At 41.1% G+C, this 26,752-nt stretch overlaps 1 protein-coding gene across 5 annotated transcripts in view; it reads left to right on the forward strand.

Annotated features, from left to right (window-relative positions):
• hipk3a (homeodomain interacting protein kinase 3a) overlaps positions 1-26,752 on the forward strand; it is a 231,524-nt gene that overhangs the window by 40,684 nt on the left and 164,088 nt on the right. Inside the window, exon 1 of one of the 5 annotated variants that reach the window (XM_059976152.1) lies at positions 24,133-24,160. The exons of the other annotated variants lie outside the window; for them this stretch is intronic. Coding sequence (XP_059832135.1) covers positions 24,148-24,160 — 13 coding nt within the window. The 5' untranslated portion in view covers positions 24,133-24,147. Of the gene's footprint in view, positions 1-24,132; positions 24,161-26,752 lie in introns of those variants that run through there. 5 annotated transcript variants of the gene reach the window in all.

Raw genomic sequence — 26,752 nt, forward strand, 5'->3', positions numbered from 1 at the left:
TTCAAAATGTTTTTGTTGCATGCAGAAATGTAATTTCGTTTTCTCTGCAGGAGTTCATCAATTTCATAAATGCAACACATTATAGTTTGTTTATACATAGCATAAAGGCAAAAAAAAACGTTGTATGCAGTGTTATTTCATTTTAAATGTCAAACGGGTTTTGCGGCTCCCAGTGTTTTCTTTTCTGTGGGAAACGGGTCCAAGTGGCTCTTTCAGTGGTAAAGGTTGCTGACCCCTGACCTAGAAGGTACCCACACATCAGAAGAACAGTCTCCTTACAGACAGTTTTGGAATTGAACTCCAAACACTGACACCTTGAGCTTAAAAACGACAAGCTAATCGCTACGCTACTGTGGCTTACTTCACTTTTTTCCTTCTTCTGGCGATATGGCAGTCAAAATAATTAAGTAATGGCTGAACTAATTGTTCAAAAGTGCAAAGTTTTCAACATTACAACAGTAGCTTGCACTTAGCATATGCTATACTGATCTCTGGGTTGATATAGAGGCAACAATAGTGCAATCCTCTTTAATTTTTAAGCACGGGTAGTTGTAGAAATTGTCCTGCTGTTGCTGTGATGAGCAGAGATGACCTTATTTTGCCATACTATGGTGGCCATTCTCTTAAACTCAGAGTGAGCAAGGGTGTGTCACTGAGGAACATTTGAGCGATTCTCATTTCATTTCCATTGTGACCTTTTTAGTATAATATATATTGAGAATGTGTTTGGCTCTGGACCTGTACTCATTGGACTTCAGAAGGTTAAGTCCATAAGATATAAGAGTAGAATTAGGTCATTTGGCCCATCGAGTTCGCTCTGCCAGTACATCATGGCTGATCCATTTTCTCTCTCAGTCCCATCCTCCTGTCTCTTGCCTCTCTCCCCACTCTTCCCCTCCCCCCATAAATATACATAAAGACGGTCTCCACAGCACCCTGTGGCAATGAATTCCACAGATTCATCATTCTGGCTAAAGAAATTCCTCCTCATCTCCATTCTAAAAGGACGCCCCTCTATTCCGAGGCTGTGTGGTCTGGTCTTAGACTTTCCCACCATAGGAAACATCCTCTCCATATCCACTGTATCAAAAAATAAGGGGTTCTCACTGAAATCTATTGAATATTGAAATGCCTAGATGGAGGGACTGTGGAGAGGACATTTCTGATAGTGTGTGAGTCAAGGACCAGAGGGCATGGCCTCAGAATAGAAGGCTGCCCTTTAGAATAGGGATGAGAAGGAATTTCTTTAGCTAAAGGGTAGTGAATCTGTGGAATTCATTGCCATAGATGGCTATGGAGATCAACTCATTGTTAATATTTAAAGTGGAGGTTGATTAGATTCTTGGTTAGTCAGAGAAGGGTGTCAAAGTTCACAGAGAGAAGGCAGGAGAATGGGGTTGAGAAGGATAATAAATCAGCCATGATGGAATGGCTGAACAGATATAAATGGCCTATTTCTGCTCCATGTCTTGTGAATTACCCATGGCAACAGTGAAAACCCCCTTTAGTTTCCAAATGTTGATGGCTAAATTTAATAGTTGAATGACACCATGTTATTCTAAAATATCTTTCAGGACCTCAAGACTTATTAGAATATCTGGAGCCAACAAAGTAATTTTGAAATGAAGTAATATAGAAAAAATAGCAGTCAGTTTGTCTATGGCAGTGTGATAATGACCATATAATCTTGCTCTAGTGAAGCTGATTAAGACTAAGTCTGGAAAGAACTCTTAAAGTATTTGCCCTAGGATCTTTTAGATCAGTTTAGGCTTTGTGTTAACACTGACTTTCCCTCAGGATTATTTTGGGACCGCTCATCTGGATTAGATGCAGAAGTCTCTTTAGTGTATTTTGTAACCATGATATCATGGTTTTCTGATCCCACGGTAATAGATGGCTCATTTGTAAGGCTTTGCTTCAGGAACTAAACTTTACATGACAGGCATGTGCAGACTGGAAAATTGTGCACAGAGGTCAGTGCACGATTTGTTGTTTGAATTTTCCTCAGTGCGTCATTGAATTTGCTTTGAGATGTCTGCAAGTCCATGAAATCTGTTGAAGGCCGAACAGCCTGTCTGCTGTGGTTAGAAGAGTGGGTGGGTATGGGGAGGATAGAAGAGGGAAGAATGGGGCTTATTTTGCTGTTGTTATTTTATCGCTTTGTATGTTCTCTTTTGTCATGTTCTGCGTTCTGCCGAACATTGTGTTGATGCAGGAATATGTGGCAATACTTGCTGGTTGCCCCCAGTCCATTCTTGGATTTGTTTGTTGTTGACACATATGACACATTTCACTATATGTTTTGATATATGTTCAGTATGTTAAATAAATCTGCTGTGGAATGTTTTTGGTGTTCAGTCACAGAAGACTGAATCGCGAGAAAAAGTCTTGAAGATTTTTACAAGATGCTTTGAGCATTCCTGACTTAGGAGAAAGATGAATTTCAGTGAGCTGCATTATCCTTAAAAACAAAAATTGTGAGGTAATTTTCTTGTAACTACCTGTTTAAGTGAGGATATAGCCTCTCTGCTGTTGTGTGGGAGAGAGAGGGAGAAACAAATGCTGCTTCCATGCTGTCCATTGTTTTGCAATAAGCCAAGGTTCAGCCTTTCTGACTCCAAATCTCTGCAGCGTGCTTTTGTCCTTTGCTCTTGAGACGGTCTGAAAGTTGTATGTTCCTTCAGAGCCACTCCTGGAAAATTGCTTGCGTCTGGAGGAGTCTGCAAGTGTATCCAATTTCGTCTTTGCAGCCCTCTTCAGACAAACCCCACAGTTCGGTCCGCTGAAATGCTGTGAACGCCCAGGTAGGATGCCGAGGAACAGAGCTTTTTATGTAAACCAGTTCATTAAACTTAAAATTCCAGTAAAAAGTTGTTAAAGTATATTTTCTCAGTGGTGATCTGCAATCAAAGCTGTTTCTCTTTTGTCTGATTGGAAGCAATTTTGATTCCTTCGATTACATTCCTCTACCAGACAGTAAGCTGGTGTAACTGGCCTCTAACAACGTACTGTATATAATTTTACATTCTTGGAGGGAACAATTTCTACAGTATACAGAATTCTGAGCTTTGAAACTAATTTTGTGCAACATAAAATCGTGTGTCTTTGCTAATGGTCTGAAAGCATATGGAATTTAGTGTCTGGGGAGAAAACATACAATGTAATAAGCATGGTCTATTTGAGGACAATTTGTCCCAAGTATAGGATTTTGTGCCTTTGGGAGCATTCTCTAGAATATATAGAATTCTATATGTTTAGCTTTCTGAGATTAAAAAATTATTTATTCTTATTTTGCCTCCTAAGCTATGGTTCTGCTGTGGCTGAAATGTGTCTGCTCTTTTTGTGCAAGCATGCTTCCGATGCAAAGTGGCTTCATTGCCAACTTCGACACGGAAGATGACTCTGGAATCAGAATCAGATTTAATATCACTAGCATTGGTTGTGAAATTTGTTGTGTTGCAGCCGCGATACATTGCAATATGTAATAATAAAAATACTTACAAATTAAATGGTATATTTTAAAAAATTAAATAAGTAGTGCAAAAAGGAGCAAATTAATTAAATAAATAAATAGTGAGGTAGTGTACACATGTTCATTGTCTGTTCAGAAATCTGATGGTAGAGGAGAAGAAGCTGTCCTGAAATGTTGAATGTACGGACTGGGCTGGGATGTCGGGCCAGCATACCAACAAGGACAGAGGCAGGTGGTTTCCTGAGGGTAAGCGAATACAAACCAGGTTCTGGAGTTGGAGATCCACGTGGGTAGGAGGAAAGGGTATAATGTCATTCTTCACTACCCCCCACCCCCCCCCCCCCATTTGTGAATTGGTGAGACTGGAGTTTGAGACCTAGTGTTTGGTGATTTGCGGGTTTTATGGTTAATGCTGGGGATTGAATCAGAAATCTGGACATCGAGGCCCTTTGGGCAGAGTCCATGGTCTGTGAATCTCTGCAACTCCTCTGGGTAGTCAGAGGCCCAATGTCTGTGTGTCCGAGTCTGAATCTGAGTATGCTGGAGGCTGGAGACCGAAGAAGATAGACTGCCTTGGGGTTAGAGGACTCTGTATGTACATGGATGGGTAGGAGGAACAGGGCTTGTTTTGCTGCTGTTTTGTTGCTTCTACTTTTCTGGAATTCACTTGTTATGCTCTGTATTGTTCGGCCGAGCATTGCGGGTCTGATATGTTGGTGCTGGAACATGCGGCAACTCTTGCAGGCTGCCCCAGCACATTCAGGATGAGTTGGTTGTTAACACAAATGTTGCATTTCACTGCATTTTTCGATTTACATGTGATTAAGTAATCTTTCATCTGGGTCTCTCTGGAAGTCCTTATCAAGACAGCTACTACTTTTGGTCTGTGGGACTTGTACCTCTTAATTTACACTGCTAGCACCAGGAGCATCCATAGCTCTGCAAGTTGCCTCCTCTGGTGAAGAAACAAATGAGTTTTCGCACTAAGCACCACCCGGTTTCCATTGTTGGAATCATTGACAAAAAATTATAGCCTGTGGCAACCAGGTTCCAAGCCTACAAATCATGAGAAGTTGCATGCAGTGGTGTTTCCAACAATGCATTCATTTCATATTCTGTCAGGGTAGCCTCCAAAGATTCATTTCTCCACTTTCCAATAATTACTCCACACTCGCCCCTCTCTTTTTTCTATTCCCCATTTCAGTTTCCCTCCTCCTAACCCTTTCTCCCATGGTCCACCGTCAGGGTAGCCTCCAAAGATTCATTTCTCCACTTTCCAATAATTACTCCACACTCGCCCCTCTCTTTTTTCTATTCCCCATTTCAGTTTCCCTCCTCCTAACCCTTTCTCCCATGGTCCACCGTCCACTCCTGTCAAATTCTTTCTTCTTCAGCCTACAGATGTTCCACTGTCCTCACCTATTATATTCCTTCTAAAGCCCTTTATATTCTTCCACCTATCACCTCCCTACTTATTACCTCATCCAGCACCTCCACCCACCCAGCTGACTTTACCTATCTCCTGCCAGCTTGTACTCCTTCCCATCTGCACCCATCTTCTTATTCTGGCTTCTTTCCACTCCTTTCTTTCCACTCCTGACAAAAGGTCTCAACCCGAAGTGTCAACTGCTTATTCCCCTCCATAGGTGCTCCTGACCTGCTGAGTTCCTCCAGCATTTTATGTGTGTTGTGGATTTCCAACATCAGCAGAATATCCTGTGTTAAACATGTTTTGTTTTCTTTCTGTTCTTTTACCCTGTTCTCTACACTTCTTTGTATGTTACTGCTTTCTTGTGTTGTTTGAAGGTCTTGACTCTGTGCAGGCTTCTAAATGGAGATACTCAGGTATGCACAGAATGTCTGTTGTTTTCATAGTGTCTTATGCGGAGAATGAACTTAAAAACTGTTGGATTTGATTGTTTTCAGTGCAATTCTTGAGGGACATAAAAAGCAGATTCATGACAGTCTGGCTAAAGAAATTCCTCTCATCTGTGTTCGAAAGGGATGTCCATCTATTCTGAGGCTGTATCCTTTGGTCCTAGACTCCCCCATTATAGGAAATGTCCTCTCCATGACTACTCTATCTTGGAATAAATGTATCACCTGTCTATCACTTTTCCTTGGTTCCCCCCCCCCCCCCTTCCCTTTCTGTTATGGCCCACACTTCTCTCTCTTTCTCCAACCTTTGACCTTTCCCACCTACCTGCTTTCACTTATCATCTTCCAGCTAACCACCTCCTCCCTACCCCCACTTTCTTATTCTGGCATCTTCCCCCTTTCTTCTTGGTTCTGAAGAAGGGTCTTGGACCATAATGTCAATTGTTTATTCATTTCCATAGATGCTGGCTGACCTGCTGAGTTTCTCCAGTTTTTTGTATGTGTGTTGCTCTGGATTTTCAGAATCTGCAAAATCGCTTGCTTATGTTACCTTATATCTTTCCAAAACTGCTCCCTGTTCTAACTTGCACCAAATTCCATTCACTGTGTTGCAGCACTATCAAAGATGAAGATTTTCAGATAAATGAATTGTGGTCATCCAGATGAAGAAGTCATCAGGGGGAAGGTTAAATCGTGGCTGATGAATGGAGGGCAGCCTGTCTCAGGGAAGTGATGGAAACAAAGCCTTTAAGAGGGAAAGGGACTGAGAAGGTAGAGTAGGGTAGGACCTGAAGATACTGTATGTCCATCTAAAGGTAAAATTATGAGAGGGTTTGGGAAGAAATCTCAAATACTGGAGGACATAGCTTTAAGCTGAAAGGGGACAAGTTTAAAGTGGATGGTGATGATTCTGTGGAATTAATTGCCACAATAGCTGAGGGGCCCGTCACTGGGTGTATTTAAAGTGGAGGTTGATAGGATTTTGATTAAGTAAGGTATCAAAGGTTATGGGGAAAAGGCTAGAGAATGGGGTTGAGAGGGATAAGAAGTTAGCCATGATGGAATGGTGGAGTAGATTTGATGGGCCGAATTGTCTAATTCTGTTTCTGTGTCTTGCGATCTAATGGAGATGTGTGGGGCAGGGTTTTTTTGATACGGACTTGGTGCTGCTGCATCTCATCTTTGAGTACCACGGTGTTGATCCTGAGTATTATTTGCATTGGCGTTTGCATGGTCTCTCTGCCACCCTGTGGGTTTTTTTCTAAATGCATTTACACAGATCCTGCAGATGCTGGAAACCAGGAGTCACATACACACAAAAAAACTGTAGGAACTCAGCAAGTCAGGCAGCATCTATGGAAGGGAATGAACAATCGACATTTCCTGTTCTTTTTCTGGGTTCTTCTTTTCCAGTCTTGATGAAGAGTCTTGTTCCAAACCATTGACTGTTTAAAGATTAGATAAGTAGTGCAAAAAGAGACTGGGAAAATAATGAGGTAGTGTTCATGGATTCATTGTCCATTCAGAAATCTGATGGTGGAGGGAAGAAGCTGTTCTGGAAATGTTGAGTGTGTGTCTTCAGGATCCTGTACCTCTTCCTTAATGATAGCAATGAGAAAAGGGTATGTCCTGGGTGATGAGGGTCCCTAATGATGGGTGTCACCTTTTTGACGCATTGCCTTTTAATGGTATCCTCGATGCTGGAGAAGCTAGTGTCCATGATTGAACTTAGAGTTTGCAACTTTCTGCAGCTTTTTCCAATCCTGTGCAGTGCCTCCTGCATACCAGACCGTGATGCAGCCAGTTAAAATGCTGTCCAGGATACATCTTCAGAAATTTGCGAGTATTTTTTATGACAAGTCTCTTCAAACTCCTAGTGAAATATAGCCACAGTTGTGCATTCTTTGTTAATGCATCAATATGTTTAGGTATAAAGTGCACCAGCCTCTGCATGGTAAACAAAGTGGTGTACAGGCATTCTTCATTACCATCGCCCTAACATAGTGGATATGTAGATTCTGGATAGGAATTTACAGCCACCTGAGGATCTACCAATAGACAAACCCTTAGGAGAATATCATATCGCCTCGAGTGATAGCAATCGATTAGAGCTATAATTGCGGGAGCAGTCAGGAAGAATACTTTGGAACCAGTACTGATGGATTATTAGCCTGGGTAATTTTAAATATTTGACATAAAAATCTGCTGTTTGTGCCTAAAATTTCTGGGTATATATGTTAAGAATGGTTAGCCTGTATTTTCCAGCAGAATTTTTATTAATATAAACTGATGAAATGGGTGACTCTCAACATTAAAAGACTGCCCGTTGTACAGTTGTTTGGCTTGTTTATCGTGTCAGTTTGAGCATGCATTTATTTTTGAGCACAGTTGGGCTGAAGCAGCCAATATTAGAGTGACTGTTAGGAAGCATTTGGACTTTGTCACGTGAACTCTTGGGTTGGATTACTGCCATGCCATTATGCACAGGTATCCATTACTGTGTACGAGTTTATCACAGAATGAGTATGCATGGCTTAGCGACCAGTTAAAAGCCAGGCACTCAAAGGTTTGGAGAGTAAATCATTTTTCAATATGGCTGCAGCTTTATTTGTGACTTAGTTTAAAATGAGAAAACAGGCAGTTCATTGGACAAGTGAAGTGTTAGTAATGCAACACTATCCTGGCTTAAGTTAGATAGTGATATTAATCACTTCCCCCAGACATCGAAGGCTTTATCTTCATTACTAATTAACAATCTCCACATCGTCTGGTAAAGTCTCTGTTGCAGGGAACCATATTAGTGAATAATGAAAAGGATCGCATGCATTTCCTTGCCCTCTGTCTACTGCTTACGCTGGTGGAATTGTGATGAAATATCAACCAAATATAAATTAAGAGCGGGAAGATTGGTCCCTTTGGTGATAATCTTACAATGGATCTATGATGAGAGATCTGTCCATTCTTCACAGGCTGGCTGGGTGTCAAAGAATCTCAGGGTTGTATATGGTGATGTATATGTACGCTGATAATAAATTTTACTTAGAACTTTGATTATGTCAAGATGGTGGTAATAGCTGAAACTATTCTTGCAACTTTGTTTAAACTTCCTTCTTCACCAAACTCTTGTGTGTGGACACCACTAAAATACAATTGTTGCTAATGAAACCCCATTCTCATGTACGTATAAAAGTGAAGTGATACCACAACCATAACTGTACTGATTTCTGCTATGCACTAATTGTCTGTTCCTCTGTGTTCATCTGTGTCCCTCTCACTATTAGCCTGTGCCCTCTTGTTCTAGACATCCTTCTGTACATTTATAACATAATAGGATGAATTGAAGATCTGACCTTATGCTAAGCATCAAGTGGCATGCAAAAGTTTGGGCACCCCGGTAAAAATTTCTGTTATTGTGAATAGCTAAGTGAGTAAAAGATGACCTGATTTCCAAAAGGCATTAAGTTAAAGATGATACATTTCTTTAATATTTTAAGCAAGGTTACTTTTTGTTTTATTTCCATCTTTTACAGTTTCAAAATAACATAAAAGGAAAAGGGCCCAAAGCAAATGTTTGGGCACCCTGCATGGTCAGTACTTAGTAACACCCCCTTTGGTAAATATCACAGTTTGGAAATGCTTTCTGTAGCCAGCTAAGAGTCTTTCAATTCTTGTTTGGGGGATTTTCGTCCATTCTTTCTTGCAAAAGGCTTCTAGATGTGTGAGATTCTTGGGCCGTCTTGCATGCACTGCTCTTTTGAGGTCTATCCACAGATTTTCAATGATGTTTAGGTCGGGGGACTGTGAAGGTCATGGCAAAACCTTCAGCTTGCGTCTCTTGAGGTAGTTCATTGTGGATTTTGAAGTGTGTTTAGGATCATTATCCTGTTGTAGAAGCCATCCTCTTTTCATCTTCAACCTTTTTACAGACATTGTGATGTTTGCTTCCAGAATTTGCTGGTATTTAATTGAATTCATTCTTCCCTTTACCAGTGAAACGTTCCCTGTGCCACTGGCTGCAACACAAGCCCATAGCATGATCAATCCACCCCCGTGCTTAACAGTTGGAGAGGTGTTCTTTTCATGAAATTCTGCACCCTTTTTTCTCCAAACATACCTTTGGTGGCCACAAAGTTCTATTTTAATTTCATCAGTCCACAGGACTTGTTTCCAAAATGTATCAGGCTTGTTCAGATGTTCCTTTGCAAACTTCTGATGCTGAATTTTGTGGTGAGGATGCAGGAAAGGTTTTCTTCTGATGATTCTTCTATGAAGGTCATATTTGTGCAGGTGTCACTGCACAGTAGAACAGTGCACCACCGCTCCAGAGTCTGCTAAATCTTCCTGAAGATCTTTTGCAGCCAAATGGGGGTTTTGATTTGCCTTTCTAGCAATCCTACCTGCATTCTCTTGGAAAGTTTTCTTGGTCTTCCAGACTTGACTACCACCGTTCCTGTTAACTGCCATTTCTTAATTACATTATGAACTGAGGAAACGGCTTACTGAAAACACTTTACTATCTTCTTATAGCCTTCTCCTGCTTTGTCGGCATCATTTATTTTAATTTTCAGAGTGCTAGGCAGCTGCTTAGAGGAACCCATGGCTGCTGATTGTTGGGACAAGGTTTGAGGAGTCAGGGTATTTATAAAGCTTTTAAATTTGCACCACCTGGCCTTTCCTAATGATGACTGTGAACAAGCCATAGCCCTAACAAGCTAGTGAAGGTCTGAGAGCTTGGTAAAAGTTATCTTGAGAACTCAAATCACTTGGGGTGCCCAAGCTTTTGCATGGTACTTCTTTCCTTTTTTTCCACTCTAAAATTGTACAAAACAAAAATAATGCACTAATCTTGCTTAAGATGTTGAAAAGAATGATTCATCTCTAACTTTATGACTTTTGGAGATCAGTTCGTCTTCTACTCACTTAACTATTCACAGTAACAGAAATTTTGACCAGGGGTTCCCAAACTTTTGCATGCCATTGTATGTCATTGTGATTAATAATTACTTCATTGCCAGCTGTCCCGTGAATGAAGTGGAATAAAGTGGTTGCATGAATACTGACTTCCCCCATTAGCCAGACCTCCCCCTTCTTGTGGTTGGAAGTTTGTTTTGTTCAAAGTCAAGTTGGCGTACATAACAAACAAAGTTTTCTTAAGAGGGCTTTCATCTCCTGAGTCTCTTGAACCAGAGCTTTTTTGTCTTAACCAAGATTCCACTGGTCCTCATTCCATTCACCCTCAACCATGTGCATCTAAGTATAAGATGTGTGTTCCATCTCATTGAACTGTGTTGGGAAGTTAAAGAAAATCAAAGAATGGAAGTTAGTCAGTAAAAGGGTACAGCAGTGCTCTCCTGTAGGTATAACGGCATAGCATCCTCACCAGTTCCACCAGATCCAAAACTTATTTTCCTTAGCAGTTAGGTTGATGATCACCTCCACCCACTAACCCACCCCTCCACACCCCCAATCACCGCTACTTTATCATTTCCTGTCAGTTGGTCATCTTAGGTACAGACTCTCCTGTGCCAAGCATCACTTTATAGATATGCAATCAATCAATATATGTAAGCTGTCTTAAATATTTATATGTATAGTGTTTCTTTTTTTAATGATTGTGTATTGTATTTTTTTTTGGTGTTGCGTCAGATTGAGAGTAACAATTACTTAGTTCTCCTTAACACTTGTGTACTGGAAATAACATCTAATAATCTTGAATCTTAGACCATAAGACATAGGAGCAGACTTAAACCATTCAGCCCATCGAGTCTTCTCTGCTATTCCATCCTGGCTGATTCTGGATCAAACTCAACTCCACACGCTTGCCTTCCCACCATATCCTTTGATGCCCTGACTGATCAGGGAACGATCAACTTCTGCCTTAAATATAGGCACGGACTTGGCCTCCACTGCAGTCTGTGGCAGAGCATTCCACAGATTTCTTATACAGGTGTACCGCATTTTTTGAACGTTCGCTTTACGACAACTTGCTGTTACGAAAGACCTAGATTAGTACCTGTTTTCGCTAACCAAAGAGGATTTTCGCTTTTATGTAAAAAAGACGCCCGCTTTATACGCGTGTTTACCCCGAGAAAGACTACAATGACCGTGAAACCTTGTTTGCTCATGCGTGTACGTATATACATGCCAATTTTTTTTTTCTCTCCAAATCAACTTTGGCTCGCTGTCTTGCTGATTTTGATAAGTGAAACTACACCGTACATACAATATTTCTACTTCATATAGGGTGTATATTTATCATATCATTCTGACTTTTACTATATGTTAGTGTTATTTTAGGTTTTGTGTTATTTGGTATGATTTGGTAGGTTAATTTTTGGGTCTGGGAACGCTCAAAAATTTTTCCCATATAAATTAATGGCAATTGCTTCTTCGCTTTATGACATTTCAGTTTACAAACGGTTTCATAGGAATGCTGTACCTTCGGATTGCGAGGGAAACCTGTACTCTGGCTAAAAAAATAGTGCCCTCTAGTTCTGGATACTGCCACCATCCTCTTCACATCCCCCCTATCTGGTCCTTTCAACATTTGGTAGGTTCCCGTGAGATCCCCCCACTAGTAAGTTGTCAAGCTCTCTTCAGTCATCAAGCTAGTGCCCTTTGATATTTGCTATTATATTAACTATATCAGAATTTACACTCACTGGCCACATGATTACACTCAGTGGCCATTGTATACCTCGTTATTGCAAATATCTAATCAGTCATTCATATGGCAGCAACTCAATGCATAAAAGCATGCAGACATAGTCAAGAGGTTCATTTGTTCAAACCAAAAAAAAAATGGGGAAAGAATGTAATCTAAGTGACTTTGTCTGTGGAATGATTCTTGGTGCTAGAAGGAGTGGCTTGAGTAACTCAAATTGCTGATCTCCTTGGATTTTCCTCTGTCTCTAGAGTTTACAGAGAATGGTGTAAGAAACAAAAAATCTTGTGAATGGCAGTTCTGTGGATGAAAACACCTTATTAATGAGAGAGGGAAAATAGCTGGACTGGGTCAGGCTGACAGGGAGATGACAGTAACTCAAATAACCATGCGTTACAACAGTTGATTGCAGAAGAGCATTTCCGAAAGCACAACATGGCGAACCTTGAAGTGGATGGGCTGTAGCAGCAGAAGACCATAAACGTACACTTAGTGGCTACTTAATTAGATACAGGAGGTATGTAATAAAGTACCCACTGAGTATATATTCTTGTAACCAAATAAATATATTTGATAATTGTGGGCACACTATATTGGTGCTGGAATGTGTGGCGACATTTGCAGTCTGCCCTGGCACATTCTTTGTTAGCACAAATGACACATTTCACTGTATGTTTCAGATGTACTTGTGATAACTGACTGAATCTGCTTCTGATGTTTGGCTTGCTGAATCAGCATCTAATGCTTTCTAAAATGAGGTCTAAAAACAGCATCTCTTGAGACACAAGGACAGTTTGGTGAAGTTAGAATCAGAAAGAGCTGCAACAGATTAGGTGGATATTTAGATGCAGTAAGGTAGTTGAGACATGAAGGGGTGGTGATAGATAAGTAAGAGACAGCTGCTGTGACTTGCTTTGATTGTTGACACAGTTGGAGGTAAGCTTGACTTGGTCTAGTTGGCCATGCTTTCCAGCAATATATCATGGTCTGTGTCATATTCAGTGTATTTAAAGCAGAGGTTGATAAGGTTCTTGATTAGCTTGGGTGTCAAGGTTATGGGGAGAAAGCAGTGGTAGGAAAGGCAAATGCAGTGTTAGCATTCATTTCAGGAGGACTGAAATATAAGAGCAAGATGTAATGCTGAGGCTTTATAAGGCATTGCTCAGACCACACAGAGTATTATAAGCAGTTTTGGGCCCCTTATCTAAGAAAAGATGTGTTAGCATCGCAGAGGGTCCAGAGGAGGTTCATGAGTATGATTCTGGGAATGAAAGGGTTAACCTGAGAGTTTTATAGCTCTGGACCTGTACTCGCTGGGATTGAGAAGAATGTGTGGGTATCTCAATGAAACCTATCAAATATTGAAAGGCCTAGATAGAGTGGATGTGGAGAGAATGTTTCCTCATAGCGGGTGAGCCTAGGACCAGAGAACACAGCCTTAGAATACAAGCTTGTCCTTTCCAGAACAGAGATGAGGAGGATTTTCTTTAGCAAGGGGTGATCTGTGGAATCCATTGCTATAGATGGCGGTAGAGGCCAAATCATTGGGTATATTTAAAACAGAGATTGATTGGTTCTTGATTAGTCAGGATGTCAATGTTATGTGGAAAAGACAGGAGAATGACGTTCAGAGAGGTAATCAACCATAACTAGTGGAGAAACCTTGATGGGCTAATGGCCTAACTCTGCTCCAGTCTATTATGGTCAGCCTGTGAAAGGAGTAGCGCTGAGCTATATGCCTAAGGTTGAGGTGTTCACAAGTTCTATTCTAAATCGACATCCATGTTACAACAAGGAGGACAAAAGTCTATTTAAATAGTAAACACAAAGAAAATGCTGGAAGGCCTATGCATGGATACTGCCTGTCTCCCTGAATTCCTCCAACATTTTGTTTGTTGTCCAGAATTCATCATCTGCAGTTTCTTGTGTCTCCAGTGAGACTGAGAAACCGAGTTACCAGTAAATGTGGAATTAAATATGGGACCCAGAAAGCTGTAATGTGACCAAATTATTTGTGCTTAACTGTCTGGAATTAGATTTGAACCTGCAAACTTCTAACACATTGGTGTTACTTGGAAAACCTTGACTGACACCAAGTCTAACATCTTAGCACGAAGGATTTCTGGTTCACGTGTCAGACTGATGCAGTTTGGCATATGCCTCTGGCTGATTGCATTGTAGTCACTAAGAGTCAGACCTAAGGCTAACTGAGGGAAGGGGTAACATCAATTTCCACTGGTTTAAAATGTAATTATTGAACAAATTGAAGGTTTAGCAATGGGCCTGGAAAAACATGAAGTGGAAAAACAGAAACAGAAATTAGCGTTCAATTGAAGCCAGAGATGATAATTGTTGTGATTTGAAATAATGTAGGAAACATTAGCCATGCATTCCTCAATTTGTACAATTTGTTTTCTTTTGCACATTGGTTGTCAGTCTTTCATTCAAGAGATTCTGCAGATGCTGGAAATCTGGAGTAACACACACAAAATGCTGGAGGAACTCAGCAGGCCTGGCATTATCTATGGAAAGGATAAAAGAATTGACGTATTGAGCTGAAACCCTTCATGAGGACAAAGAAATGAAGTGTCTTTCCTGTTCCCTGTAGTGAATGGCATTCAGCTAATTTTAGCTTTCAAAAGTGCTTTTCTCAACTGTTCTTTGAGTAGAAATTGAGCAGTTATTCCCCTACAACTATGAGGCTCCCGATTCTCAGGGTTGTATACAGTCGGCCCTCCTTATCCGCGAATTCCGCATCCGTGAATTCAACCAACCGCGAATCGCAAAAACCCGGAAGTGCTCTTCCAGCACTTGTTGTTCGAGCATGTACAGACTTTTTTCTTGTCATTATTCCCTAAATAATGCAGTATAACAACTATTTTACATAGCATTTACATTGTATTAGGTACTATAAGTAATCTAGAGATGATTTAAAGTATACAGAAGGATGTGCGTGGGTTATCGTGGATTGGGATCGAAAAAAATCGTAAGTTCTCTTACTAGGTAAGTCGGAACAGGTACATCTGGTATTATTTAGTGTCACTTAGTCAAATGTTTGCATTCGTATATAGTATATATTTTACCTTTCTATGCATATAAAACACTTAAGAACGTATGTTTCAGCGCTGGGCTTGGGAAGTTCCCGAGTTCGATCTAGTGACAGATCGCTATCAAGGGCGCTTTCCACCGTGCCGGGTTGATGTGGAGGATCAAAAACCCAAAACCCCCAAACCCAATAACTAAACCACTGCCTTACTTAGTAATAATTGTAGCTTTCATCGGGGCACAGCCTTTCTCACTTTATCCTTTAAAATTGTTCCGATCGTTGACCGATGTAGCCTAACACTTTTCCAATGATCAATGGCATTTCACCTCTTTCCGATCGCTTTATTATTTCCACTTTATTTTCAATTGTTATCATGATTATTTTCGTGAACAGAAACACTGCGGATTCAGATCTCTGCTGCTGGGTCCTAATGTCCACCACACTGAGGCAGGTTAAATAAGATTTTGGGTTCCGCTGGGTCCTAAGGCATTGAGACAGGTTGAGAGCATCCGCAAATTTTGGTATCTGCGAGGGGTCCCGGAACCAATCCCTCACAGATAAGGAGGGCCGACTCTATGTTGATAATAAACTTACTTTGAACTTTGAAAGAGAGGGTGTCAGTCTGTATGTCCTCCCCATGGAATGGGTGGGTTTCCTTTGGGTGCTTCGAATTCCTCCCACATTCCAAAGATGTACTGATTAGTAGGCTAATTGGTCATTGTAAATTGTCCTGTGATTTGGCTAGAGTTAATTGGGGGGGTTGATGAATGGCGTGGGTTGAAGGGCTGGAAGGGCCTGTTCTGTGCTGTAACTCAGTTAATAAATAAAAGTTGGCTATGTATAGACAGGTTCTGACAAATGAAAGGCATTGCATCCATACTGTACTCAGGAATTGAAACCAGCCATAACAACTCTCTCCCTTCTGGCACTTACCTCTGCTACCTGCCCCTACACTTCCTCCCTCATTACTGTAATGGACCCCAAACAGTCCTTCTAGGTGAGGTGACACTTCACCTGTGAGTCTGTTAGAGTCATATACTGTGACCAGTGCTCCTGGTGTGGTGTCCTGTATATCGGTGAGACCTGATGTACATTGGAAGTACCTATGCTTCATCCGCCAGAAGAAGCGGGATCTCCCAGTGGCTACCCATTTTAATTCCGTTTCCCATTCCCATTCTGATATGTCTATCCATGACCTCCTTTACTGTCGTGATGAGGTAGCACTCAGGGTGGAGGAACAACACCTTATATTCTTTCTGGGATGCCTGTACCTGATGGCATGGACATCAATTTCTTGAACTTTTGGTACTTGCCTCCACCCTCTTCACCATTCCCCATCCCTTTTTCCCTCTCTCTCCTTATCTTCTTGCCTGCCCATTGCCTTCCTGCTGGTGCTCCTCCCTTCTTTTCTTTCTTCCATGGATTCTGTCCTCTCCTATCAGACTCCCCCCCCCCCCCCCCTTCTCCAGTCCTGTATCTCTTTCACCATTCAGCTCTTTACTTCATCCCTCCCCCTCCAGGTTTCACCTATCACCTTTGTGTTTCTCTCTCCCCTCTCCCCATCTACTTCTCATCTTTTTTTTTCTCTCCAGTCATGTTGAAGGGTCTTGCCCCAAAATATTGACTGCACTTTTTTCCATAGATGCTGCCTGGCCTGCTGATTTCCTCCAGCATTTTGTATGTGTGGTTGCTTGGATTTGCAGTATTTGAAGATTTTCTCTTGTTCCAAATTATTTGGTCTGTGAGTTTGAGAGTTCAGGAACAAGGAACAGAAGCCTGGTGGTAGTCTGTCCTGGGATAGAAGGTCTGTCTGTCTGTGCGAGGCTGGATGAAAAGTGGCTTGTTTTGATGTTGTTGTCATGCTTTGTGTTGTTGTTGATTGTGTTGATCTGCTGAGCATTGTGGGCATGCTATGCTGTGACAACACAAACAAGATCCAAAGTACATTTATTATTAAAGTATGTACACAGAATACATCTCCCGCAGGCAGCCACAAAACAAAGAAACACCATGGAACCCGTTCAAGAAAATATCAAACACCCAACGCGTGGAAAAGAACAAGTTGCACAGACAACAAAAAGTGAGCTAACACCATATAGAATATTGAACTAGGAGACCAGTGCCACGTCCCTAGCCCACTGCAGGCAGGCCATTTTCGACATGGCGCCCTGGTCCACATCGATCACCCCAATCAAACAGCTCAAAATCAGCAAAAAAAAATTACCAGAAGCCAGGGACGGATGCAATATGAACTTCCTAGTCCCCCAAAACAAGTCCACAGCCATGAACCTTGCTGATCAGTCCTTGCAATGTGGAACCCAAGGCTCCTGCACTGTCCTCTGATAGCAGCTAGCAAGGAGTGGAAGGCAGGTCAAACGCAGGCAGATGGTGTGGAACACCTGCCTGCACTCTGCTGTTGTGTTTGTTAACTTCAGCCTTGCTCGATGCCTCACTTGGAGAGAAGCAGTGGAGTTGATCATGGCTCACAACGCCACAAACAATAAAACCGGGGTGGGGGGGTGGATACTTTTTATAGGCACTGTATGTACTTTAAATAATAATAAATTTACTTTGAACTTTGAGACCTTGCAATATCTATCAATAAGCACATGAAACTAAATATATTCCTGTGCTGTACTGTTCAGTGTTCAAAAGAAATTATTTAGCCATGTGATTACTAATTTAATTGGTACGGCACATTGTGGGGAGAATGTGTTCTATGTGCCATGGTCTGCTGAATGAAAGGGGGAGCTGAAATACCAGTATTTACTAATTTTAGTAGGGTGCTATTTGAGAGCCACAGCTATCACATTTTTGGATAAGATTACCAGAGGGATTGTGGCTGTTGAAGTATCATTGCATCTCTGAAAATGTTCCATGTTTGTCGTTAGGTCTTTGTAGTTGAGTTAGGTCTTAGAAATTAAAGCTATGTCTGATTTGATCACGCACTTTCACGGATCTTAGTCTGGTATTTCTAGTTTGCTTCTAAATAATAGGGAATGTATTTTAAAATGGACGATGTAAATATATCATTGTTGCTTCCAAATCTGATTTTATGTCACTTCTCCCTGTCACTGTAATGTCTTCCAGCTTTATAGCCTCCTGAGATGGTGGCTTTCTTCCCATGTCTTACCTATGCACAACATTGTTTCATTAATGTACCAACAGTAACTAACAGCCTTCAGTCTTGTTCCCATATTATAGTCATAGAAAACTTCAGCATAGAAACAGGCCCTTAGGCCCATCCAGTATGTGCTGAACCATTTAAACTGCCTAGTCCCATTGATCCGGACCTGGACCAGGGCCCTCCATACCACCTCCTATCCATGTACCAATGCAAACTTCTCCTGAGTGTTGAAATCAAAATCACATCCGTTTCCCACTGGCAGCTCTTTCCACACTCACACCACCATTTGAGTGAAGAAGCACCCCCTCATGTCTCATGTTCTCCGTAACCATTTCACCATCACCCTTAACCCATGAACTCTGGTTGTAGTCTCATCCAATCTCTGTGGAAAAATTCTGCTTGTATTTACCCTATCAGGACCCCACAGTCTACAGGTCTTGGCCTGAACCATTTACTGTGCTTCTTCCTATAGATGCTGTTTGGCCTTCTGTGTTCCACCAACTTTTTGTGTGTGTGTTGCTTGAAAAAATATGGAGCTGGCATATCTTTGAGTTCAATGCTAACTGGCAACTCCTGCGCTGCTGCTAGTGCCAAACTGTATTGGTCTCTGCCGTTCATTTTGATTCATCAGCTGCGTGGAGAAGGGGATCCTGCTGCATGGGCAATAGCTTGCTCTCCATATTGCACTGCCCTGGCTTATTTATCATGTAAACAGCTAGCATGTAACATGTATGGTCAACCCCAACCAATGGAGGGCCTCCTCAGACATAGCTGAGGTAGAAGCTTGGTTAAGGAGGAGATTACTGACTTGGAGATACCAGAGACCTCACGTGCTGAAATCTGGAGCAAAGAAACAAGATGCTGAAGGAACTCGGCAGATCAAGTGCAAAGATCTCAACCCAAAACATTCTCTCCACAGATGCTGCCCGACCCACTAAGTTCCTCCAACATCTTGTTTTTGTAGATGAACAACCTGGTGTCACTTTCAAGTTTGATTTGAGGTCAGTCACAGAGTTTGATTCTCTTCAAAGGAGGGGATGGTGGCCATACATAGGCAATCTTTGGCATCTGTTTCTTGTTGTAGGTACAGCACAGCACATCAGAGGAACCAGCCTCCCCTCTGTGTACCCTGTATATACTTTTCACTGCCTTTGTAAAACAGCCAGCACAATCAAAGACCCCACCCAGACAATTCTCTCTTCTCCCATCAGACAGGACATACAAAAGCCTGAAAGCACATACCATCAAGATCAAGAACAGCTTCTATCCCGCTATTATCAGACTCTTAATGGACATCTTGTAGGATAATATAGAGTCTTCACAATTTGCCTCGTTACAATCATGCACTTTATTGTTTGCCTTTATTACACTCCTTCAGTAGTGCTTACACTTTGGATTATTATTGTTTTACCTTGTTATTCCTCGCTGCACTGTGTAATGATTTGATTTGTTTAAATAGTATTCAAGGCAAGCTTTTCACTGAATCTTGGTACGTGTGACAATAAACTGATACCAAGTTAGCCTAGGTGTTGGTGGCTCCTTCACTGTCCTTAGTCAATTTGTGAGGGTGAATAAGGAGCGGACAGTGAGCATTGTCTGTGGGCCATGCTCTCTTCTCAGAACTACCACTGCCAGGTTCAGGAACTCATTGCTCCTCAACCATCATGCTCCTGAACCCACTTGAATAATTTCAACCACTACTACTCTGAGCTGATTCTACAACATTACAGACTCGCTTTCAAGGCCTCTTTACAACTCATGTTCTCAGCATTATTTCTGTTTGCATGGTTTTTCTTCTTTTAGAGCAGGGGTTTCCCAACCTGGGGTCCATGGACCCCTTAATGGCATTGGTCCATGGCATAAAAAAGGCTAGAAGCCCTGTTTTAAGTACAGAAGAAGACCATTTAGCCCATCTAGTTCATAGCAAATTTATTCTGCCCAGTCCCATCGACAACACCCTGACCACAGCCCTCCATACTCCTCCCATCCATGTTGTTATCCAAACTTCTCTTAAATGTTGCCATTAAATCTGGATACCTGCTTACCATCCTTTGAACCTTTGCGTATTTATAGTTTTTTTGTAAAATATTATTGTATGTTTTTTTTCATGAATCCCAAGTTAGAAAAGGGAGACCTATGCATACTTCGATAATAAATTAACTTTGAACTGAGCTTTGGGCTTGACCATCATGGAAAAATATTTCTAGACCTGTTTGACAGCTCAAGCTCAGGAATCAGTGACCTGAATGATTGGTCTGCAAGATTCTGTGGGTAAGATACGGAAGAAGTTATGCCTGTCATCTTGTGTCGGGTTCAGATTGACTCTGTTTTTGTTTTGTACCCAAAGAGCCCTCTCATAATTTTCCCATTGTGGTTGGGATGGAGACATTTGCAGTCGATCCTGTTTTGTCAAACAGCTGGCCACCAGGCAGCTGTTTAATGTTTTAACTTATTGCTTTCCTTTAGATTTGCGTCAGAGGATTATGGTTCAGTTATTTTAAGCCATATTTCATATTTTGAGCCAAAACTTTAAGCTTTAATTACTTGAGGCTGATGGACAGACTAGGATTCTGTTCTGTAATGTTAGTTAAATCTACTGTTCTTAGTGACACATAATGCTGCCCTCTGAATGCCACCTGTGGGTAGCATACCAATGGAACGACTGACACTTGCTATTTTAAACATAATAGTAGGATTAGCTAATCCACTAAAATAGTACGGCATGGAATTGTAGACAACTGCTCTGTTTGTGGTGGAGTTTTTAGGTTTGAGCTATTTATTTCTGTATTGTGACACATTTGTAGCAGGTTTAGATTTTGTTTTGAACTGTCATCATTGGTAATGATGGGTTTGGTATCTTGAGGCTGGAGTCTTATTGACCTTCTGACATGTGACTGCCTATCCCGAGCTAAAATGTGCTTTGATTTCCTCCTCGTGCCTCTGTTTATTCAGTGCCTCACATCTCCCTTAAGTGTTTTATCTCTAATGATTGTAAAGAAAAGCTACAAGATCCGGCAAAATGTTAATAGTTGTGAACATCATGAATCTTACTGTTTTATAATCAGTTCAGATGAGTTAGTTTTATTTATTATTCAGAGATTTAGAACAGGTCCACTAAGCCTTGCAGACCAGCAAACCCCAGTTTCACTCTAGCCTAATCACAGGGCAATTTCAAGCTATTTATTTATTTATTTATTTATTTATTTATTTTTATTATTTAGAGTGGTATTAGCATTAGTAATGCTGTTACAGCACCAGTGACCTGCATTTAATTTTCACTGCTGTCTGTAAGGAATTTGTATATTCTTCCTGCGGCCATGTTGGCGTCCTCTGGGTACTGTAGCATTCTGCTATGTTCCAAACACATGGGTTAGTCTCATTGATGTAATTGGGCAACGTGGGCTCATCGGGCTGGAAGGTTCCCTTATTTACAATGATGATTTGGGGAGGTTAAATATAACTGTCCTCCCTCAAAATACACAGAACACAATCTGGTCCTGCTGATGGGTCTGGGCCTGGAACATTGACTGTACTCTTTCCCATAAATGCTGCCTGGCCTGCTGAGTTCTTCCAGCATTTTGTGTGTGTTGCCTGGTGTAGGTTATTATCCTTGAGACTCTGGGATTTTTCAAAGCCTTTCAGGAAGAATTTTTCATTTGCACTAGGGTGCTACATCTACATTACAATGGAGGATAAGATAAATGTCATGAACATTTTAAGTGTTCAGCTTTGCAATATGTGCAGTATTATTCTAGTAAGCATTTATTGCCATTTCCTAACAGCCATTCAGAAGCTTGTATTCTTTAAGTGCTGCCCTCTATGTAATGTTCATGAGTTGATACAAGTGAGTGATAGACCAGGACATCTCAGAGGAAAGCTGATACAAACACATTGCATTTGGTCTGGAATCTCATGTAAGGAGAGCAAATTTTTCTCTCCCCAGAGAGGATCAGTGAACAAAATGGAACATTTACAACATTGATGGTACTGATCTTGGACTATTTAAGTAATTGAATTTGTATTCTGTCTTGTATGGTATTTTTATATTCATGCGTCCGGATCAGTTGTCCAGGTCTCTGTGAGTTTCTTGTCTTATAACTTAATGTATGTTACATTTCAACCAGGTATGTTCTGTTATTTGAATAATGCTAATTTAAATATCTAGAACATAAAACAGTAAAGCACAGCTCCTGGCCCTTTGGCCTACAGTGTTGTGCTCAACTCATTAAATACTAATTAAAATCACACCAAAGCTGCTTTCGTGTCTCTGTACCACCATTCCCTGCCTATACAAGAGCCTCTTAAACACCTCGGTTGACAGCCTCCACTCCCCCCACTGACAGTGCATTCCAGCTACCCATTACTCTCTGCAAGATGAAACTTGCCTTTTGTTTGAGTTTACTCCCTCTCACCTGAAATGCACACCCAGTAGAATTAGACATTTAACTCTGGGGAAAAGAAAACTGGATCAGCCATCTGTTCTATCTATTTCCCACATAATCTTAGTGTCCACGTACCACTAGGTAGGGATTTTATAACATAGAATAGTACATGTCAGCAGTAGCCCATGATGTGCCAGACGAATTAAGTTAGTAATTAAATGACCAACTAAACTAATTTTTTCTCACTACACAATGTCCACATCCTTCTATTTTCCTCACATTAATGTGCCTATCTAAATGTCTGTTAAAAGTCTCTGATGTATCTGCCTCTACCACCATTCCAGGCAATGCATTCTAGGCACCTACCACTCTTCGTGTTCATATATTAAAAAAAATATTGCCCCTCGCATCTCCTTTTGAAATTACCCCCTTTCACCCTAACTGCCCCTTTTGGTATTGGGTATTTCAACACAGGAAAAAAGATGTACGTCTATTCTATCTACACCTCTCATAAGCTCATAACCCTCTAACAGATCTCCCCTCAATCTCTGTTGCTTCAAAGAAAACAACCTCAAATTTGTCCAACTTCTCATTATGACTCATGCCCTCTAATCCAGGCAGCATCCTGGTAAACCACTTTTGCACCCTCTCCAAAGCCCCAACATCCTTCCTGTACTGAGGTAACCAGAACTATGTAAGAACTAAGTATGTAATACTCCAGATGCAGCTGAACTAGAGTTTTATAAAGCTGCAACATAACTTTCTGACTTTAAACTCAGTGTCTCAACTACTAAAGATAAGCATGCCATATGCCTTCTTAACCACTCTATCAAACTGTGTAGCCACTTTCAGAAAGTTATGAAGTTGGAACCCAAGATCCCTCTGCTCCTCAATTCTGTTAAGGGGGTCTTTCACTTTTTAAGAATGTACTGTCTGTTAACATTTGACCTACTATGGTGCAACTCTTCTGATATGGCTGGGTTAAATTCCGTCTGCCATTTCTCTGCCCATATCGGCAACTGATCCATATCCCGCTGTATTTTTTGCCAGTCTTCTACACTATTCGTACCATTATAATGTTAAATATATTATCATATGTTATTGAAATATTTGTGCAACTGCACAAAATTTAATGCATATGAGTTTTTATTTGATTATAAATGCAAACCTTGTACTCTTGAAAAATCAGCCATTTTACATTTGCAGTCCAACAGGAATGAAGTGAATATTTTTCTCTGTGTTACCTGCCAATCGTCCATTGAAGCTTAATATTATATAAATGATGCATTGCATCTGTACCCCCTAAATGCTAGAATTTAACTTGTTTAAAATGTGATTTTCCAGAAGAAAAAATTCCACTCTAAAAATTGGCAGGTTCAAAATTGTCCTGAAACTTCTGAAATCAGTCCCTGGTTGGGTTTTTGGAAGTTTCCAGTCAAAATCAAGGGACGTTGCAACGTCATCAAATTCCTCAGTGTTGTCTGCATTTGGTAAAGTGGCTTTCTGTATTCTTTGCTAAAGTCCATTTCCCGCATCAACTTCAGATAGACGAACGACACTCTTCTGCAGAAAGTAGCAATGGAGGGCCCAGGTGAGTGTGTTGACCCTTGTATGGGATGTTGTATCTCAGTGTAAGATACAATATAATGTACCCTAGGGGCTTTAAAACAATTATTTTTAAGAGAGTTAGTCCTCTCTTTCAATGGTGAATCCTGGCTATAGATATTTGTTTTTCTTTTCTGATTCAGATCTGGTCAATGATCAAAGATTTGGCATTAAACTGGGTAAATCTGACAATGTGTGATTCAGTTGAGTAGAGTTATGTTGATGTACAACAGACAGTTTGCAGTCATTTGTTACTGGCAGGTTCCAAGTGGATAAAACAATTTTTTTGTGCAGTCATGATCACTGATGCAATATTGTACCTATGCAGTATTCCTGGATGAATGATTAGTTCTCCTAGTCTATTCTTTCTACAGAACAGTGTAGCACAGTACAGGCCCTGTGGTCCACAGTGTTGTGCTAACTTTGTAACCCATTGATCTAACCCTTCCCTACTCCATTTTTCTTTCATCCATGTGCCTCTTAACTATCCGTGTATCTGCTTCTATAACCACCCCGAGCAGAGTATTCCACACATCTGCTACTGTGTTTTTTCAAAAAAAAACTTGCCTCAGACATCTCCACTATACTTTCCTCCAAACACCTTGAAATAATGCCCCTTCGTATTAGCCATTTCTGACCTGGCTAAAAAAGAAAGGTCTCTGGCTACCTACCTGATCTATGCTTCTTATCACCTTGTGCAGCTCTGTATAGTCTCCTCTCATCCTTCTTCACGTCAAAGTGAAAGGCCTTAGCTCACTCAACCTTCTCTCATAAAACATGCTCTCTAGTCCAGGCAGCATCCTGGTGAATATCCTCTGTAAACATTTAGGGATTTATCTGAATATCTTTTTAAACTCTTCTGAAGAATCTGCTTCCATGGCTCTTCCAGACAGTTGATGCTGGAGATCTGAGTTAAACAGAATGCTACAAGAACTCAGCAGGTCAGGCAGCATCCGTAGAGAGAAAAACTGCCAACATTTCAAGTCTATGACCCTTCATCAGAACTGGGAATGAGAGAAGTACCAGTTAATTTTCAGTAGGAAAGAAAATGATGGGGGATGTGAAGAACAAAGGGAATGGTTGTGAAAGGATCCATCAATCGACCATAATGACAAGAGGCACAAAAACATTAGCGCACACAAAATGCTGATGGAACTCAGCAGGTCAGGCAACATCTATGGAAATAAATAAACGGTCTCAAACAAAAGAAAATCTGCAGATGCTGGAAATCAACGTGATGCACACTAAATCCTGGAGCTACTCAGCAGTCCAGGCAGTCTCTATGAAAAAGAGTAAACAGTTGACGTTTTGGACCGACGCCTTTCATCAGAACTGCAGAGGAAGGGAGAAGAATAATAAGAGGGTGAGGAGTACAAGATAGCAGATGATAGGTGGGGCAGTGTGAGAGAAAAATGTGGATGGTTAAGGGAGCAAGTGAAATGTGAGTAGTAGTTGCCTCAGTTCTTCCCGTTCTCCATTTTAGCTTCCCTCTCACCCCTTTTCTTCTCACCTCCCTCTGCTTCCCCTTCTTTCCTTTGTCCCACAGTCCATGCTCCTCTCCTATCGGATTCCTTCTTCAGCTCTTTATCCTTTCCACCCATCATCTCCCATTTTGTCACTTTACCCCACCTTTCCCCTCACCTGTCAGCTTGTACTCCTTCCCCTTCCCCACCATCTTATTCTGACTTCCTTTCCAGTCGTGATGAAGGGCCTTGGCCTGAAACATAGACTGTTTATTTCTCTCCATAGATTCTGTCTGATGTGCTGGTTCTTCCAGGATTTTGTGTGTGTTACTTTGGATTTCCAGCATCTGCAGATCTTGTCTTTATGATTCACTAAAACATTAAGTAATTTGGTCTTTGTAATGTCTCGTTGGTAAGGTGGTGGGACCTATGTCTATAAGTAGGAGAAGAAAAGCAGTCATTGTGATATGCACTCAGTGTCCACTTTATTAAGTACACCTGTATACACCTACTTATTAATGCAATTATCTAATCAGCTAATCATGTGCCAGCAACTGAATGCATAAAAAAGCATGCAGACATGGTCAAGAAGTTCAGCTGTTCAGACCAAACATCAGAATGCAGAAGAAATGTGATCTAAGTGACTTGACTGTGGAATGATTGCTGGTTGCGGATGGGTTGGTTTTAGTATCTTAGAAACTGTTAATCTCCTGGGATTTTATTGCACAATAGTCTAGAGTTTACAGAGAATGGCGTGAGAAACAAGAAAACATCCAGTGAGTGTCGTCCTGTGGGTGAAAACACCTTGTTAATGAGAGGCCAGAGGAGAATGGACAGACTGCTTCAATTTGACAGGATGGTGACAATAACTCAGGTAACCTTGAGGTACAACAGTGGTGCGCAGGAGAGTATCTCAGAACACACAACACATCAGACCTTGAAGTGGATGGGTCACAGCAACAGAAGACCACATAAAGCAGGAGGCTTCTTTATAAGCCATTCCTTTCCCTAATAAAGTGACCACTTAATGTAAAAACAGCAAATGAGAAATACTAAAAAAATAAGCAGCTCAGGCTGCGTTGTAGAAAGAGAAACACTTAACATTTCTGATCTGT

The sequence above is a fragment of the Hypanus sabinus genome, chromosome 7 (assembly GCF_030144855.1).
Source record: "Hypanus sabinus isolate sHypSab1 chromosome 7, sHypSab1.hap1, whole genome shotgun sequence".
Classification (NCBI taxonomy): Eukaryota; Metazoa; Chordata; class Chondrichthyes; order Myliobatiformes; family Dasyatidae; genus Hypanus; species Hypanus sabinus.